Raw genomic sequence first — 15878 nt, forward strand, 5'->3', positions numbered from 1 at the left:
AATTGCTATCCTGCAGGAAATCGTCACTTGGTGTGGGCCACGTCCGTTTTCATTCTTTACGCTCGCAAGATTACAATCTTGAAGTTACTCAAGTAATATATAAATATGTCGTTCAAGCGGATTAGCAAGGAGTTAGCTGATTTGGGAAGGTATGTATGATTCATTCAAGTTGTGAAAGGGCCATTTTTGTGGTTAAAGACCTTTTGGTCATCGGTGAACAAAGGAGGAATTTTTAGTGGCGGCGAAAGAAAGCACGAAATGACTTAATGGACGAATAGTGGACATTCAGGGATGAGTTGTTACTGTGGAAGCCCAGAAATATGAGGAAACCGAGTGTGATTCTTGAATTTGTTTTGCGGATGTTTCAGATCTGAATCACTGATTTGTCACCGATCAAAGTCCTGAGCAAGAGAGTTATTGATCATCGTCAGCCCTGAACTAGAGTCGATACCAGCAACTGTCTATTCTTGTTCCTTTCTATGTCTTTCTCTTGGTCCGTTCTACTCGATTAAACTTTTACTTCCATTCTTGTGTTTGTACTAACTGCAGAGATCCCCCATCATCATGTTCAGCCGGCCCAGTCGGAGATGACGTATATCACTGGCAAGCCTCGATTATGGGTCCGCCAGACTCGCCATATGCCGGAGGAGTATTCTTCTTATCGATCCATTTCCCTACTGATTATCCATTTAAGCCCCCAAAGATCGCATTTACAACCAAGATTTATCACCCAAATATCAACGCCAATGGTAATATCTGTTTGGATATCTTGAAGGATCAGTGGTCACCAGCTTTAACTATATCCAAGGTATTGTTGTCCATCTGTTCGTTGTTGACCGATGCGAATCCCGATGATCCATTGGTTCCAGAAATCGCTCACATTTACAAACAAGATAGAGCAAAGTATGAGGCCACTGCTAAGGAATGGACCAAGAAATACGCTGTTTAAGGCCTGTATACGTATACATATATAAACAGTTGCATGGTACGGCTTGTAGATTTTGTAGACACTCGGCTCGCGCACGACTGAGCGTTAACCGAACATCACTAAGTATTATAGTAGTAACTATATCCACGTACTAGCAGCACCAAAATTGCTAATTTATCTGTTCCACGGACTTTCCAACCCAATCACACCCAGGGGATCTTACTCCATAAGCTATAATTACATCATCATCTTTTTTCACTTCAACCATTGTCACATAATATACCACCAATACCACCCATACCACCAGTTTTCAACTTAAAACAAGATCAATATGGAAAAACTAGCTTCGTTTCAAAACAACGATCCTGCTGTTCTACTACAGTTGACAAAACAATTGATAGAGAGAGATTTTTTTCTGACATTCTTAACCCATTCGCAGCTGAAGGTATTGACTCGCATTGTCAAGTCGAATGATTTGAATGTATGGAAGCATTTTCTCGAAGGCAAAATTGTCATTGAAGTCGAGGACACTGCCGAGGCAGAAACTGATGCGGATTTGGGCGAATTTGATGAAGATTTCGTCACTCAGCTTGTCATGAAGGTGCGATACTTATTATGGGAAAAGGCCATTGACTTTTACTATCTGAGTGAGTCTATGCTTAATAAAGGACTTGAGGAGGTTACTGATGACTTTGAGCTTATTGACGGCTTGAAAATGGACGAAAATGTTGCAGAGGAAACCAAAAATGAGGAGGAAGAGCCCGCAGCGCCGGTTCGAGAAGAGGAAGATGATTACGACGACGATGATGAAGATGACAAAGAAGAAGAGAAACAAGAAGACTCCGCTCAAGGTCAGGAAGAAGACGTTGAAATGGCAGAAACCAACTATTCAGACAACAAAGCAGTTATAAAGGTGCCAGCCCAAGAACTAGCAGAGGACACGAAAAAAGACGACGAAAATTCAGTAGCAGAAGTACCGTCTGAGCTCATAAAGGAGCTCAACAAGGCATATCATACGTTTGAATACGATCGAGAAACGCTTTTCAAAAGGAGAAAGTTGGAAAAATCTAATCAGCAGCTTGATTCAGACTCTAAAAGTGAAGAAGCTATCAAAAAGGATAACGATCCAGTAACGGACGAGAATGGAGTGTCAACCAATCAAGCAGCAAGTGAATCTAATCTCGCTCCGGCCTCTTTTGGAGTTGGAACCACTTCGTTACGAAACCTTCTCAATACCATTCAAAGTCACAGAGACCAAATTCCCTTAGATGAACATGAGCTTCGAATGCTTTTCATGGACGTTCGCAAAAACAGAAGCAAGTGGGCTAACGATGAAAGAGTTGGGCAAGAAGAACTTTATGAGGCTTGCGAGAGAGTGGTGTTGGACTTGCGAGGATATACTGAACACTCAACGCCATTTTTGAACAAAGTCAGCAAGAGAGAAGCCCCAAACTATGGTCTTATTATCAAAAAGCCAATGGACTTGAATACTGTCATGAAGAAATTGAAAAGTTTCTCCTATAATTCGAAAGCTGAGTTTGTCGACGATCTAATGCTCATCTGGAGCAATTGCTTAACTTATAACGCAGACCCCAAACACTTTTTGCGAGCCCATGCTATAGCCATGCAGAAGCGCACCCAAAAGCTCATACCTACGATTCCAGATATCACCATTAAGCACCGGCTGGAAATTGAAAAGGAAGAGGATGATCGCGAAGCTTCAATAGACCCTGAGGGTTCATCTGGAGCTGGTGCTGGAAAAGGTCTTCAGCGACATACCATAAAAGAGGAGGCAGAGGCTCTCAGTTGCCGAAGAGACCCCAGAGGTTGAAACGGTAGAGGATCCTGAACATGTTCCTGAGGAAGTTCAGGAAACTAATGACAATCAACCGTCGCTGACGGTTCCTCAGGCTGAAAGTGATCCAGCGCCCGTACCGGATGCAGAAAATAATGACGACACTTCTCGTCAAATTGACGGTAATGAGAGCGATTCTGATATGGAAGTGGATAATACCGAAAACCAAAATGAAGGCGACCAGGATTGGCGTCTACTTACGGCAAAATCCAGAGCAAACTACTGTTCCGAGCGTGCTGCTCTCTTTGATAGTGAGAACCATCTCCGGTTGGATGCCCCAGCTATTCTTCGAAAGTCCAATGAAATGGATAATTTCAGCCACTATTTGACAGGAAATGAGTCGGTTTCGAAATCCAATAGTTTGTTGGAAAACGAGGAACCATACATTTTGGAATACGATGTCGCTGGTGGCTTGCCTGGCATCAAGTATCGTGGAGTCAGCACCGAAGACCAAGACAAATATGAGCAGGAACTTGTGGATAAGTTCTTGGAAGTCGCCGAAGCAGATGCAAATAGTATCAAATCGGCATTTGCTTTATCCCAGGACTCTGGCTTAAACAAAGTGTACACCGAGACAATCACCGAGATACAAGAAGTAAGAAAGATTTGCTCCAAGATCTCTCTTGTTAGACAAATGCAGACTCAGTCGTTTGTTCACCACTCGCAAATGAAGCAGCCCGAGATCGAAACTATCAAAGAGATTGATATTGATCCGATTCTGAAACTTTCCAACCACGATCCATTTCACGAGCTGATTCAATATCCTGTTCTTCGACGTAATATTGCAAAGATTGCAATGCAAACCGGGTTTGAAACCACTCAGCCATTTGCAATCAATACCTTGACTCAGGTGGCTGCTCGTTACATGAGCAATTTGATCAAAACCGTCAAAACTCACTGTGAGCTGGTGTCTCTGAATCACTTGAGTAACGCCGAGGTAATCTTGGTTTCTCTCGTGGAAAATGGGGTCAATAAACCCGATGATCTTTATACTTTTGTCAAGGAACGAGTGTTGAAGCAACAAGCCAAGCTTAAAGATCTTCGTCAAAAGTTGTCCAATTTCTTACGGGACCTCTTGCGGCCCGGATTGGAAAATTTCAATGAACGGAGCTTTGAAGACAACAGTGAGCAGTTTATCACGGGAGATTTCTCGAGTGATTTGGGTGATGATTTCTTTGGATTCAAAGAGCTTGGGTTGGACAAAGAGTTCAAAATGCTCTCGCTGTCGATTCCCATCTACCTTCTTCATTCGAGATTGCACAACTCGTACTCTAGTACTGGAAACGAATTGAAGAGAAATAAGTATAGCGACCTTGAAGACCTTCCACCAATCAAGCTAGCGGCTTCAGACATCAATGACCAAATCGAACTAGTAAAACCATTTTACCAGCAACTAGTGGAGAAAACAAAGTCTCATTACGTCAAATCACAAAAGAAAAAAGGAGAATCTACCGAACTACCACCAGACGAAGAATTGTACATTATAGAGGATGAAGAGCTTCCTCAGAAACAGAGGAATGTTCGCCCCAGACTTCCACCAACAGGAAAGATTTCCTCAACCAAGAAGAAGCCACTTTCTTCTGGCTACTTTTTACCCGAGGTAGCTTAATAGAGCATTCAGAGAATGTGGTATATATTTCAAATCACGATCGAAGTTGTATTAAAGTAGACCTCTTTGCACCATTTCCCACGTGAGCGCGGCGCCAGTAGAAGACATCGATCAGAATATCTCCCACTATCAATGTACTGAATATGGCTCCAGACTCCCACCAGTGCGGGCAGTCGCTAACGGCCACACTTCTGAAGTTTTCAAAGCAAGATCTAGTTAAAAGGGATGTGTTTGGTCGCACTATTTTGCATATTTTGCTACTCTGTAATCGCCATGATCTTTTGAGACATTTACTAAAAAACAACGATGTCAAGGATGTTCTCGTACTTACTGACTATGAAAATGGCTGGAACTGTCTACACTACGCTATATTCCACAAGCGTATACTTTGCTTTAAGGTTCTTATGGAATACTTACGACGAGAAACCGGGTCTTATATGGTCCCCAATTCCTTGATGTATGACCTTGTTCGATGCAAGGATAGAAACAAATATACTCCTTTCCAGCTTCTTGATAACGACCTCAAGGACTTGATATGGATTCCTGGCTATATTGACGATAATGATCGGTTTCACTTGACTTACAGGTATGTTATCCAATCTGAATGGACCACCAACTCACCAATAATTCAACAATTTAGACTACGAAAATCGAACATAGATTTCAACCACATTTGGTGGGATGATGCTAGAGGAGGTTCTGATCTTTATATGCTGGGTTCTAACAAAAATTATACATTGGGTCTTGGAGATACTTCGGAAGTCGCAAATCCTAGTAAAGTACCATTTGAACACTTTGATTTTCCCAAACGTGGATCAACTATTAGGGATAGACTTCATCGCCCAAGATTCAAACAGGTTGGAATTTCAAAGAATTATACCTTGGTACTTACTACTGATATGAGACTATACTCAAGTGGACTAGGTACTCGCCGTGGTCGGTCTGACCATGGCTCTGAAAACCACAAAAACCCATATCGGTTCAATCCTATAGTCATTGACGATTTAGCGAATGGTCCCTTGGCTAGCCTGTCTATTATGGGCGTTGAAAAGTTTGCTATTTCAGATAATCATTCGTTGATTTTGGCCAATAATAATTGTGTCTATGCATTTGGACTGAACACCTTTGGGCAACTAGGGACTTCTAGTACTATCAGGAGTCTTAGTTCCTCAAACGAAGATTACGAACCTACACCAGTACCTGTTGCAGGAGACTTAAGGCGCAACTTTGAACCTATTTTGGGTCTCGCTGTCTCAGAAGTGAGCTCAGTAGCTTGGTCTGAAAACAGTCTTTTCTTTTGGGGCTTGAATACCGGTCAGATGGGTATTCCTCATGATCCTACGAAAAAAACCGTTAAAGGAACTTTCAGTGGCAGTATCCAGTGCTCACCCAACAGAGTTTCGCTTCGCGATACAATCAAGCTTGTCCAAGCAACTCCTTTGTGCACATTTGTGGTCACTACGGATAATAACATTCATGTGTTCACACAATACCAGCACTTTAAGCTCCCCAGGTTGCCTGTAAATATCACATCGGAGAAACATTTTGACATCTTCAGACCAACAAAGCTCACCAAGCAACCCAATATAATCAAACTTTGTGCAAAGAGTCACCGACTAGTTTGCTTGGTTTTGGATAATGGAGACGTCATGAGCTATAGTATTGACCCCACAAACTCCAATATGCTAAAAAATATCAAGTATTCTACTCTATGGAAATCATATGATCGAGATATGAAGGTGGTTGATTTGGATGTCTCTCTGGATGGTTCAGTCATTTTGTGTACTAGAAACGGCTCAACATTCATCAAGAGCTCACAAAACATTCAGAGAAGGGGTTCAGTGAACGACGTTCGTTTGCCTATTCCTGTTAAAAAGAACAAGTTCCGGAAAGTTTTCAACATTAATCGAGTCATAAAGGTCTCGTGTGACAATAATTTCACATCCTTTGCATACATGCGAGATGACATCGACGTTCTACCATTTGAATTACCAAAGAATAGCATGCTCAATGACTTACAATACTTGAGTCCAATGATAGATACTACCGATACTAGGAAACAGGCAGAACTTCTAGGGGCAGACCACACCAGAAATTCGTGGAGCAATCACTACTACGCTCACTTTTTGGGCGTCAGTACGTTTATCAACGATCATGGTGGGCCAATAGGCGATTCTGAAGATGATGGTTTTCCGGATTCGGATATACTCCAGAGTCGTTATTACAAACGTTACTACCCATTTCATACCTATGATTCTCGTTCTGATAGCATTGATGGGGACTTTGACCAGTTTAGACCTCAAGAGAATCTTCATAAACTGCTTCTTTCTAATCTTGATGATGATGAATGGCTACCACAGAGCATTGCGAAATCAAATCATTCAGATTTCACTATCAAATTGTCCAAAGATACTTACCAGCACTCAATTCCCATCCACAGGCACCTTTTCTGTCTTCGATCGCCAGTTTTTCGGAGCTTAACTGACGGAGATATTGTTGTGGAGGGCAACATAAATGGGCAATATAATGAGAAAGAGTGTTCACTTACATTCAACTCATCATTGCAGCTAAAGTCGTTATTGATTTTTGTTCACTATCTATACACGGGAAAGATTGTCTCTATATGGGACAGCTTCCCAAACCGTTCCGATTGTCCAGCAGTGGTCTTAGCCATCAAGAAAGACTTTTTCCTGTTGATTGGTGCTTTTCAAATGACAAACCTCAATGAATCCAGGGCCATTGCTCAGCTTCGGCTGCTCACAGAAAGTACAACTATTAGTGACGACTCTGACTTGATTACCATTGTTCTCTCTGATGGTTCAGCCGTATGCCATCCTTCTCTTTTATCTTCAAGATCTGCGTATTTTGAGACGGTATTATCCGATTCGTGGAATGGAACCAAAACCTTGAGCTTGGAGGGAATAACCAAGAGACACTTTGACGTGATTTTGCGTCACATTTACGGAGTAAATGATCTTAATCTCTTTGATGAGTTTGAATCAGAAACTACCCATCTTCATGAAGATTTCATCAACTTTGTTATGGAAATTATCGAGATTGCCGACGAATTGTTATTACTAGAACTCAAGGCTATTGGCCAGCTAGCCATCAAGGATCTTATTGACTTGCAAAATGCATTGACGCTACTCAAATTTGCTGAAAGTTCAAATGCTAAGAAACTCTTTATGGCATGTTCGTGGTATATCTACAATAATTTGGAGATGTATTTACTTGACAACTCCTTCCAGGACCTCACTTTAGATGTCTTATCGAAGCTTGAGAAGCACATCCTCTTTTTCCACCACTGTAAGGTGGCCGACTTTGCGAATGTAAAAAAGGAGATCAACCCAGCTTTAGAGTACAATTGGATGCAAGAAAGTTCAGGTCAGTTTGTCAAAGACTTTGTCTTCTCAATGGCAGAAGAACATGATCCCAAGTTCATGAAGGCTGGAAGAACCTCATTCACACCATTGGTGGATGAAAAATATCTTCCCAAGGTAAAAACTTCCGACAAGCGTAGGCTGTCGAGGAAGTCAACTTCAAGAAAAAACTCAGCTTTGCTTGAGCTCCATGAAGAAATGGCCAAGTTACGTCGGTCGAGTGATACTAAGCTGCAGACTAACGAGTCCAAATATAGCGAGTCAGCTATTGAAGAAGATGATCAGGATTTCGAGCCTGTTTCGAGAAGACGTCAAAAGAGTCTGAGTCGCATAAAGCCTGCTTCTCCCTCTAGTGTCAGTCCTACAGACTCACCTTCTGTGTCAGCTGTGCAATCTTTGAATCTGTCTTCGACATCCTTATCGCAATCAGCAGTGAGAAATGCTAGTGCTAATTTGACGAGCCCTAAACCATCCACATCAAATTCACAGTCTAAAGAAATTAAAAGCACAGGTCCACCAGCTCCAACCACATTAGGCTTCCAGCCGGTTCTCGGAGAAAAGTGGGAAAAGACCCAAGATGTTTCTACTAAGAAGAACGCCTCTGTCAAATTCAAATTTGGCCAGCGTCCCTCTCAGAAGGAAAGAAGAATGCAACATCAAGTAGGAACGTCTTCGAACTCAGTCAAGTCAGAGGAGAGCAGAAGTGTTTCTGGGCCGTGGAAAAGTGAAGCGACGAATTCAGCAACACAACCAGGGAAAAGCCTGCCCCTAGAAACTTTACCTATTCTTGGAAGTAGTAGCTGGTCACTGACTACCTCATCACCAACTAGTAACGGAAGAACACCATCGTTGACGAGCATTATGCTTCAAGAGTCGCTGAGAATCGAAGCCGCAAAGGCAAACGACATGGAAAAGAGATCGCTCCAAGATATTCAGCAGGAACAGATGTTTGAAAAGTGGTGGCAGGAGGAAGCAGAGAGAATTCAGCGCCAGCAAAATCCACCGCCTCATAATGGCAAACCAAGAAGAAAGAAAAACCAATCCAAGAAATGATTATACATCACTACATAAACTAATAGATGTTCCCCATGGGTCCCTACAAATCCACCTCGTCTGGAAACCATCCATACTCATCGATGTCTACTGAATGTCCCTTCAGTACTGCTACACCTTCTTGCTTCAACTTTTCTGCCTGCAAATACTCACTGCTTGAATTTTCTCTAGGAGAAATTTTTTCCAGCACTCAGTACCACTCTCCACCAAGGTAAAGTTCCCACGTCAATTTGTTCCTCTGGGCCAGCTTCCAGGTTTAGCAACTCAATTATAACTCGACAATTTTTCATTGCCGAACCAACTTGGCGGGAATTTTGAGGTTTACCTAAAAGAAGCGCTATATGGCCTGTGGTTAGGGCAAATTCTACGCTATACAAACATAGTACATACCATAGCTAGTCACACGTCCATACGGAATCGTACTAACTACTTGGTAAACCGCCGCATGGATCGCTTTTGACTCATCTTTCATAAATTAGTTAAGTTCGCGCTACAAAATATAATTTCTACCCAATATATTCATGGTGAATAAACCACTAATGTACAATGTTAACTATTTAGACTTGTAAACTAACTTACAAAGCCAACAAAGCACCGGCAGCCAAAGCGGCGGCACCAGCAGCGGCGTATTGGTTTCTGGCAGCACCAGCCTCGAAAGAGGTCACGTTAGCTGGGGCAGTGGTGTTTGGAGCAGCAGAAGTGGAGTGAGCTGGGCAGTCAGTGACGGTGGAAGCACAGTCGGTGACGGTGACCAAAGTGGATTGGGTGTCAACCTCAGTGACAGTGGCAGCGGAAGCAGCAGCGGCGAAAAGGGCGATAGCGATGAATTGCATAGTTGATAAAAGCGAAAGACTAAGGTAAGATAGGATGAAGAAAAAAAATGACCGCAAGAGCTCAGCCTTTTATAATTTTCCGTATCAACACAGCCTAGACTAGACAGAATTTTGCGTCCAGCGACTGCTATGCATATTCGACTGTCACATCCCAATTAGGAAGGTTGCCTTCCCCTTTCGGCAGATCCAGCCGAATTAGCCTATTTTCATATGCACCGCGCCAGAACATCGCGTATCGCCTTGGAGTCCGGCGCCTAAAACGGAAGGAACAAGCTGTACCGATGGTTACATTCCATGCTGAATGAGGATCAAAAAGGCCAAATCCAGCATGATTGATTGCGGATCACTGTCCAAGGGCGGGGCAACCGCGGAGCGCCATGATCTCAATCAGCCCAGACCGGTAACAATGTGGGACAAAGTCATTCAGTGTTTGCAGCGATGATTCAGCTCGATTCTCCTCCATGGGAGAAAATTTTTCTCGGGTCCGCTTACCCATACATTGTCGTCTGATACGGTCTGCCAATATTGAAACTGCTGCGAACAATATGCACGTGCGAGCAACGGCTCTAACCATCAGGTGAAAAATAGTAGTAACCAGCACAACCCCTATTGTTCTCTATCCCACCGTTCCTGATTCAGCCTCATCGTCTAGTAACCTTCTTCCTTCCTCCAAAACGGCTCCTTGCCGAACACACTTATCAAACTTGTCATATACAGGTTGCATTTTGATATAGTACTGAAGAAGTTGCTGATACCGAATTTCTGTTTCTTCCAAGGTTCCAGCCGGGGGGATCAGGTCGTAGTCTATGCTTGTTTCTCTTATCAAAACATTGCGGGCGGGCTCGCCATTAGAAATATCATTTTTTCTTGTCGTAAATCGATATTATGGTGATTATCAATTCTTGAAACATCTTGACTTCGGTATCGAGATCTTCAATTTCCGTCTGTCGCCAAATCTCAATGGACTCTTCAATGGTGGATTGCAACCTGGGGATACTTGAGAGCGTGTAAAGCAATGCATCTTTCCATAAATTTGTGAATGTTTCTCCAATCGCAGTGGCATAAGTATCGTTACCTTCGACTCGATTCATAAACAAGTCAAACTCTCTCGTTCTTTTAACCGCAGTCATGATGAGTTCATTCTTCACCAACGTGAGCCCGGTGTCTAGGATGCTATTTGTGATCTGAAGACCTTGTATCATTCCGGCAAGAATCACCTCGTCGTATCGACGGTCTGCCACATTTTCTCTCTCTGGTAATAATGTGATCAAAGCGTCGGTGATTCTTGTTCCTGAGAAGAACAAGACATAGATGGTGCCCACGAGAACACCAATGGTAAATACCTCTTGCCATATTTTGAGCAAGAGAATATCAATACCTATCAAATGTAAAATGAACGCATACCTCAACACCGTTAATGCCCAGCGTCCGGTGCCTCTCATATGGTTTCGAAGTTGCGGGTAGATATTGAAGATCATTCTAGCTTGCTGCCTGTTTTGGTTAGCATTGTTTTCCACTTCGCCGAGATGTTCATTTTGAACGTGGACCACCGCAGGATGCCGGTGTTGTTCCGCTGGATGGAGTAGAACCCTCACTTGTTGTATCATACTGCCATTATCATCACGGAAAACCGAGTCCAACCTAGCTATGCCTGCCGGACTCAAAAGAACGTATGGAGGGTGGTCTCCTTTGTTCACTATGATACATTGTGAAGTATTAAGCAGCACCTTTTTCTGAATACCGTCAACTTCCAATGAAAAGTCGTACATCATTGACGATAAGTCAGATTGATTTACAAGAAGAGATGATCCCCCATGTATGTTTTCGCCACGAGAATCATGGGTCTTCTTGATCATTTCATACGATTCGCCCGTCAACTGCCATTCCTCTCCCGTATCTAACACAATCTTCATGGGCTCCACCGCAAGAGGCTGAGCTTCCGTTGGTTGGTTTGGCTGTGTCTCGCTCGGTTCGTTTTCAGTCGTTCTTGTCGGGAGGAACTCGAATCTTTCAGAAGACCGAAGATCGTTCCAGAACAGACGGCTTAAGATTCCATCTTCGTCAGTTATTTTCAAGTCCATCGTTATTATGTTGCCATGCTCATAGAGTATGTTCAGGTCCAAGCTGAGGACGTCGTATAAACGGGATTGGTTGATAGATGGGGTGTTGGCTAGTACATGCGCAGAGTACGACAACTCTATCTGCTCGATGAACGTTCGTCTTACCGAAGACTCGTCCATTTGCGCTACGAGTTGCTGTTTCAACTCCTCGACTGTGGTTCTGTTGTTCACTTCTATAAGGTTAAAATGCTGGAGCTGGGGTACGTCGGAGTTGATTTTGATGTGAAACCGACAAAATGATATTTCTTCAGACAAATTGAACCGAACTCGGAATACAACTTGCAGAAGTGGTGCAACATCGAGTCCCAACACGTCTCGCAACTTCTTGCTGCTGTCACAAATATAATCCCCCGAGGACTGGAGCACCAAACCAAAGTATTCTCTGTTCATTTTTGGTGTGTCAAGGCTCTTACTTCGCTCTTCAGAGATGTAATCTTGGATGGTTCCAATTGTGCAATCAATGGTCTCACGTATGTGAATCTGACTTTCTATTCCTCTATTATCCTCCAATTGAATCAAGATATCAAATAACTCTTCTGGTGGATCACGAACAGGAATAGCTGGCAGATTGTACAACAGGTAATCGATGACCATTTTCAAATAAATTTCACTTTGGGGTTCTGTGAAGGTATTCAAGACATCTCCAAGCTTCTGCTCATCGTATAGTTTCTTGTTATCATAGAAAATGCTCACAAATATTGGTTTTATTCGGTAATTTTCAGACTGTCGCCATATCACTCCTTTGATGTCACCTATAGTATGAGAAAGAGTTATTCTAACGAGGTACTTGTCAATGTCCAAGGTCGGAGCAACACCACGGTTCACTTCTTCTACTGCAAGCTTAAGGGTGAATGGAATATTCATTCGTGGCAAAACAACTTGAAAGTCTGACTTGGCAGTAAGGTGCGAAATATAACTATGGGGTAAAATAAGGTGCACTGCTTATATACAAGATTTATATAGGGACTATTTTTTGATGGCATGGTATCTCTTACCTCTGAAAGCAAACATTTCGTTGTTCGCTTGGAATGTCTCCGTGGGGTTCGAGTCTACCAAATCAAGTTTGGTGGATCCGAAAATGTTCTTGGATTGGTTCATGAGAATATCGATTTCGTCAGCGAGCGGGTGGTTCTGGAGGTACAGAAGTTCTCTTCTAGTATCTTCTTCGTGGTACCCAGTGACGAACACCGCGCACTTGGACTCAAGTAAACCCTTGAGCGACTGATCCCAGTGGATCTTATTGGCAGTTTGGAATCCAGGGTGGAATAAAAAGAATATATCAAGGTATGGGTCAAATGGGAAGAGGTCTCCCATATCGTAAACTTCGTGAAAGTATTTGGTATGGTAGTGCAAGGTAAGCTGCTCATCATATCTCTTGACATGGGGCCTGCCGTATGGTTCTGAGGTTGGTGTGAACGAGCGAGTATCAGGATTAAAGTAGCACTCGGGTCCAATAAAGTGGATTTCGAATTTAGAATCGGGAAACAAGTAGCCAAATTGTTTCCAAACGTAGCCAGGCAACATCGCCTCCATCTTAGCTCCCAATATGAAGATTCTCAATGGTCTTTCTTTGAACAGAACGGCACTAGTGTCTCTAGTCTGTTTATAGGGAGGGTATAGAGTGTACCGTAAAGCAGACAAAGACCGAAGTCCTTCAAGTGTTATTGGTCCATGAGGTTGCAAATTGTATGGGGAGAAATGCGTCATTACCGAGGCCATCGTAATGGGGTATGTCAACACCTTGGAGGCAGCCGCCAAGTTGAACTCGGTATTCATCGGATTGAAATCTCTCGTGTAGAAAAACGTATCCCAAGTAGACATGTTTATGGTGAAATCGTGCTCCTGTTCGCCGGGAAACACAAACTCATCGAACTGACGACCCGACCGCAAATCGTGCTCGTACAAATTGACCTTCTTCAAAAGCTCATACTTTTTCTTGCTATGATATTCCTCATCCTGTTCCCATGCCTCCTTCGAATGATGCGTGGGGATGCCTGAGTAGGGGCACACAAAGTTTACCGGCTTCTTGGTCACGGGACATAGGGCCTTGGTCCTGATGAAAGCTGCTCGGGTACGAATGTCATCATAGGGAGATTCGTCCCATTTGTAAAATTTGGTGTTGGCATCTTTCGAATCAGAATCGTCCAAAAACAAGAGCTTCTTAAAGAAACTGGCATTTCTCCTGGATTCTATTCTCACAGAACGAAGTCGGGTGACCCGTGAAACTACCATATCGACTATCGTACAAAATGCTCACGCACGATTTTTCACAAATCTACAAATTTCGCACCCATGCATCTGACCATTTATATACTATAGTTCATCGTGATTTAGCTCCAGTGTTGCTGCCACATTTTCCGGTACCCCGGTCGCTGTCTCTATTACAATCACAGTGCTCGTTTCTGTAAACGTAGCGGTATCTAATAATCGAGTGAATAGTTCATAGTTCCATGCCCCATTAGGTGCCTGCATACTCTTCACCTCCACCAAGTCTCCATCCTGATCAAGCATTGTTTCTGGATCTACCAAGGAAATGTAGAGCAATTTCTTCTCCTCTGTGCCGTCCCGCTCTACTCTCACCATGGTGAGGAACTGGCCGTAAAAGTCGTAGATTTCAAACCAGAGAATGAAGGTATCCAGGAACTGTAGTGGAGGCTGAACATCTTCATCGAAAACCGGTGCTAGCATTATGGAACCCATCAGCTGCTCGAAAGCAAGACTTATATGCCGCATGAAGTCACGTTGGTTCTTTGGGAGACCATTATAAATGAGTATGTGACGGTGTTTCAAATATAAGCTTGGTGTATCTAGTTCCTTCTTGAAACTAGCAATGGAGAAACCTAAGCCAAGTGGTACCAATTGAACATCCGCAAATGAGATCTTGGAGCTCTTTCGAACGGGGAACTGGTACGTTAGGTCATGGTGTTCTTTGTATTGGTAAAAGTCGAGTTCAGTGGAGTTTTCATGCTGTTCACCAATACTTTTGCAATTGATGGTTGTGACTCTGTCCTCAACATCATTAGGGCGGAACTCAGGAATACTACAGAGTCGTGGAAGCGACACGGTCATCTGATAATGACAAGTCTTAACCTCTTGAATGTCAACAATCTCCACCATTCCTCGGTTATTGGGGTCGCACTTGTACATCACATCGACCGAACGAGGCTCATTGGTAAGATCGCAAATTCCACCCATTTTCAACGTGTGCTGGATATATCGCTGGCTCCGCGATTCTGACAAGTGTCCGTTGGTGAATGGGCTGACATCGCTGTCGATAATGGTGAACTCGGAGACATCGAGATTGTTACCCTTCCAGAGGGACTGGTTTTTGATTTTCTCATTGGCTCTGGAATTCGACCGCCATTTGGAATTGTCTTCGTTCTTGAATCGTCCGAGGACATACACGTAGTCTGGGAATTCAGGCTCGTGTTGGCCCGTTTTGAAAAAGCGTTGCAAGTTCTCATGAAACTGGATGATTTTATCACCAAAACAAAACGCATACGTCCAGTATCCCGAGTTGAAATTGTACACATAAACACATTCCTTGAGGCTGAACGACGCAAAGATCTGATCTATGGCTCGACGTATAAAATTGGCATCGTTGCGGAGCTCGTATGTGAGATTGGAAGATGGAACCGATAATGTGTTATTTGACCAGTACAGGCTTTTCTCTGGAATATGGCATAGATACTGTCGATTATTCGACCGGAGAATTTCATACGATCCCACATCGCTTTTATAATCGCACATCGACGGTGACGTATTCAGAATGGACATTGAATTCTCTAGCTTTTGGGCCACTTGAGGAGGTATTTCAGCATCTGAGAATTGTATAGCGAGCTTGGAGTTGCTGTCAGCAAGCACAATGCCGCTGAACCATAAGTGTCCCAAAAGAAACACATGGCTTAAGTTGAACCTCATACAGTGATTACTGAAATGAAATCTCGCGAATTTATTTTAATTCGATTTCCTACTACCAGGATTAGGTCTATTGAAGTCCACACAAATACCTTTTTCACCACTAAAAAGACCATTACACGATATACTCTCGTCCGGCTGAACAACATATTTTATTTGCAGTTCCAAATCTCTTCTATCAA

General features: G+C 43.1%; 7 protein-coding genes across 7 annotated transcripts; 4 read left to right on the plus strand and 3 right to left on the minus strand. All coding sequences in view use genetic code 12, as the record gives it.

The window, feature by feature from the left end:
- Positions 1–105: 105 nt before the first annotated feature.
- UBC4 (E2 ubiquitin-conjugating protein) lies at positions 106–949 on the plus strand (the record flags this gene model as incomplete). Its single annotated transcript, XM_001485100.1, has 2 exons — positions 106–149; positions 550–949. The coding sequence occupies 2 exons, from the start codon at positions 106–108 to the stop codon at positions 947–949; spliced, it is 444 nt and encodes a 147-aa protein (XP_001485150.1).
- A 310-nt stretch (positions 950–1259) lies between these two features.
- Positions 1260–2759, plus strand: PGUG_02880 (uncharacterized protein; the record flags this gene model as incomplete). The annotated part of the gene is made up of 1 exon (XM_001485101.1): positions 1260–2759. One exon carries the CDS (start codon positions 1260–1262, stop codon positions 2757–2759), a length of 1500 nt encoding a protein of 499 aa, XP_001485151.2.
- A 166-nt stretch (positions 2760–2925) lies between these two features.
- PGUG_02881 (uncharacterized protein) lies at positions 2926–4392 on the plus strand (the record flags this gene model as incomplete). The annotated part of the gene is made up of 1 exon (XM_001485102.1): positions 2926–4392. One exon carries the CDS (start codon positions 2926–2928, stop codon positions 4390–4392), a length of 1467 nt encoding a protein of 488 aa, XP_001485152.2.
- Positions 4393–4535: 143 nt separating this feature from the next.
- PGUG_02882 (uncharacterized protein) lies at positions 4536–8825 on the plus strand (the record flags this gene model as incomplete). Its single annotated transcript, XM_001485103.1, has 1 exon — positions 4536–8825. The coding sequence occupies one exon, from the start codon at positions 4536–4538 to the stop codon at positions 8823–8825; it is 4290 nt and encodes a 1429-aa protein (XP_001485153.2).
- A 1690-nt stretch (positions 8826–10515) lies between these two features.
- FGR34 (Fgr34p) lies at positions 10516–12642 on the minus strand (the record flags this gene model as incomplete). The annotated part of the gene is made up of 1 exon (XM_001485104.1): positions 10516–12642. One exon carries the CDS (start codon positions 12640–12642, stop codon positions 10516–10518), a length of 2127 nt encoding a protein of 708 aa, XP_001485154.2.
- Positions 12643–12744: 102 nt separating this feature from the next.
- Positions 12745–14010, minus strand: MSS51 (Mss51p; the record flags this gene model as incomplete). Its single annotated transcript, XM_001485105.1, has 1 exon — positions 12745–14010. One exon carries the CDS (start codon positions 14008–14010, stop codon positions 12745–12747), a length of 1266 nt encoding a protein of 421 aa, XP_001485155.2.
- Positions 14011–14091: 81 nt separating this feature from the next.
- PGUG_02885 (uncharacterized protein) lies at positions 14092–15699 on the minus strand (the record flags this gene model as incomplete). Its single annotated transcript, XM_001485106.1, has 1 exon — positions 14092–15699. The coding sequence occupies one exon, from the start codon at positions 15697–15699 to the stop codon at positions 14092–14094; it is 1608 nt and encodes a 535-aa protein (XP_001485156.2).
- Positions 15700–15878: the final 179 nt, after the last annotated feature.

The sequence above is a fragment of the Meyerozyma guilliermondii genome, genomic scaffold (genome assembly GCF_000149425.1).
Source record: "Meyerozyma guilliermondii ATCC 6260 scaffold_3 genomic scaffold, whole genome shotgun sequence".
Lineage (NCBI taxonomy): Eukaryota > Fungi > Ascomycota > Pichiomycetes > Serinales > Debaryomycetaceae > Meyerozyma > Meyerozyma guilliermondii.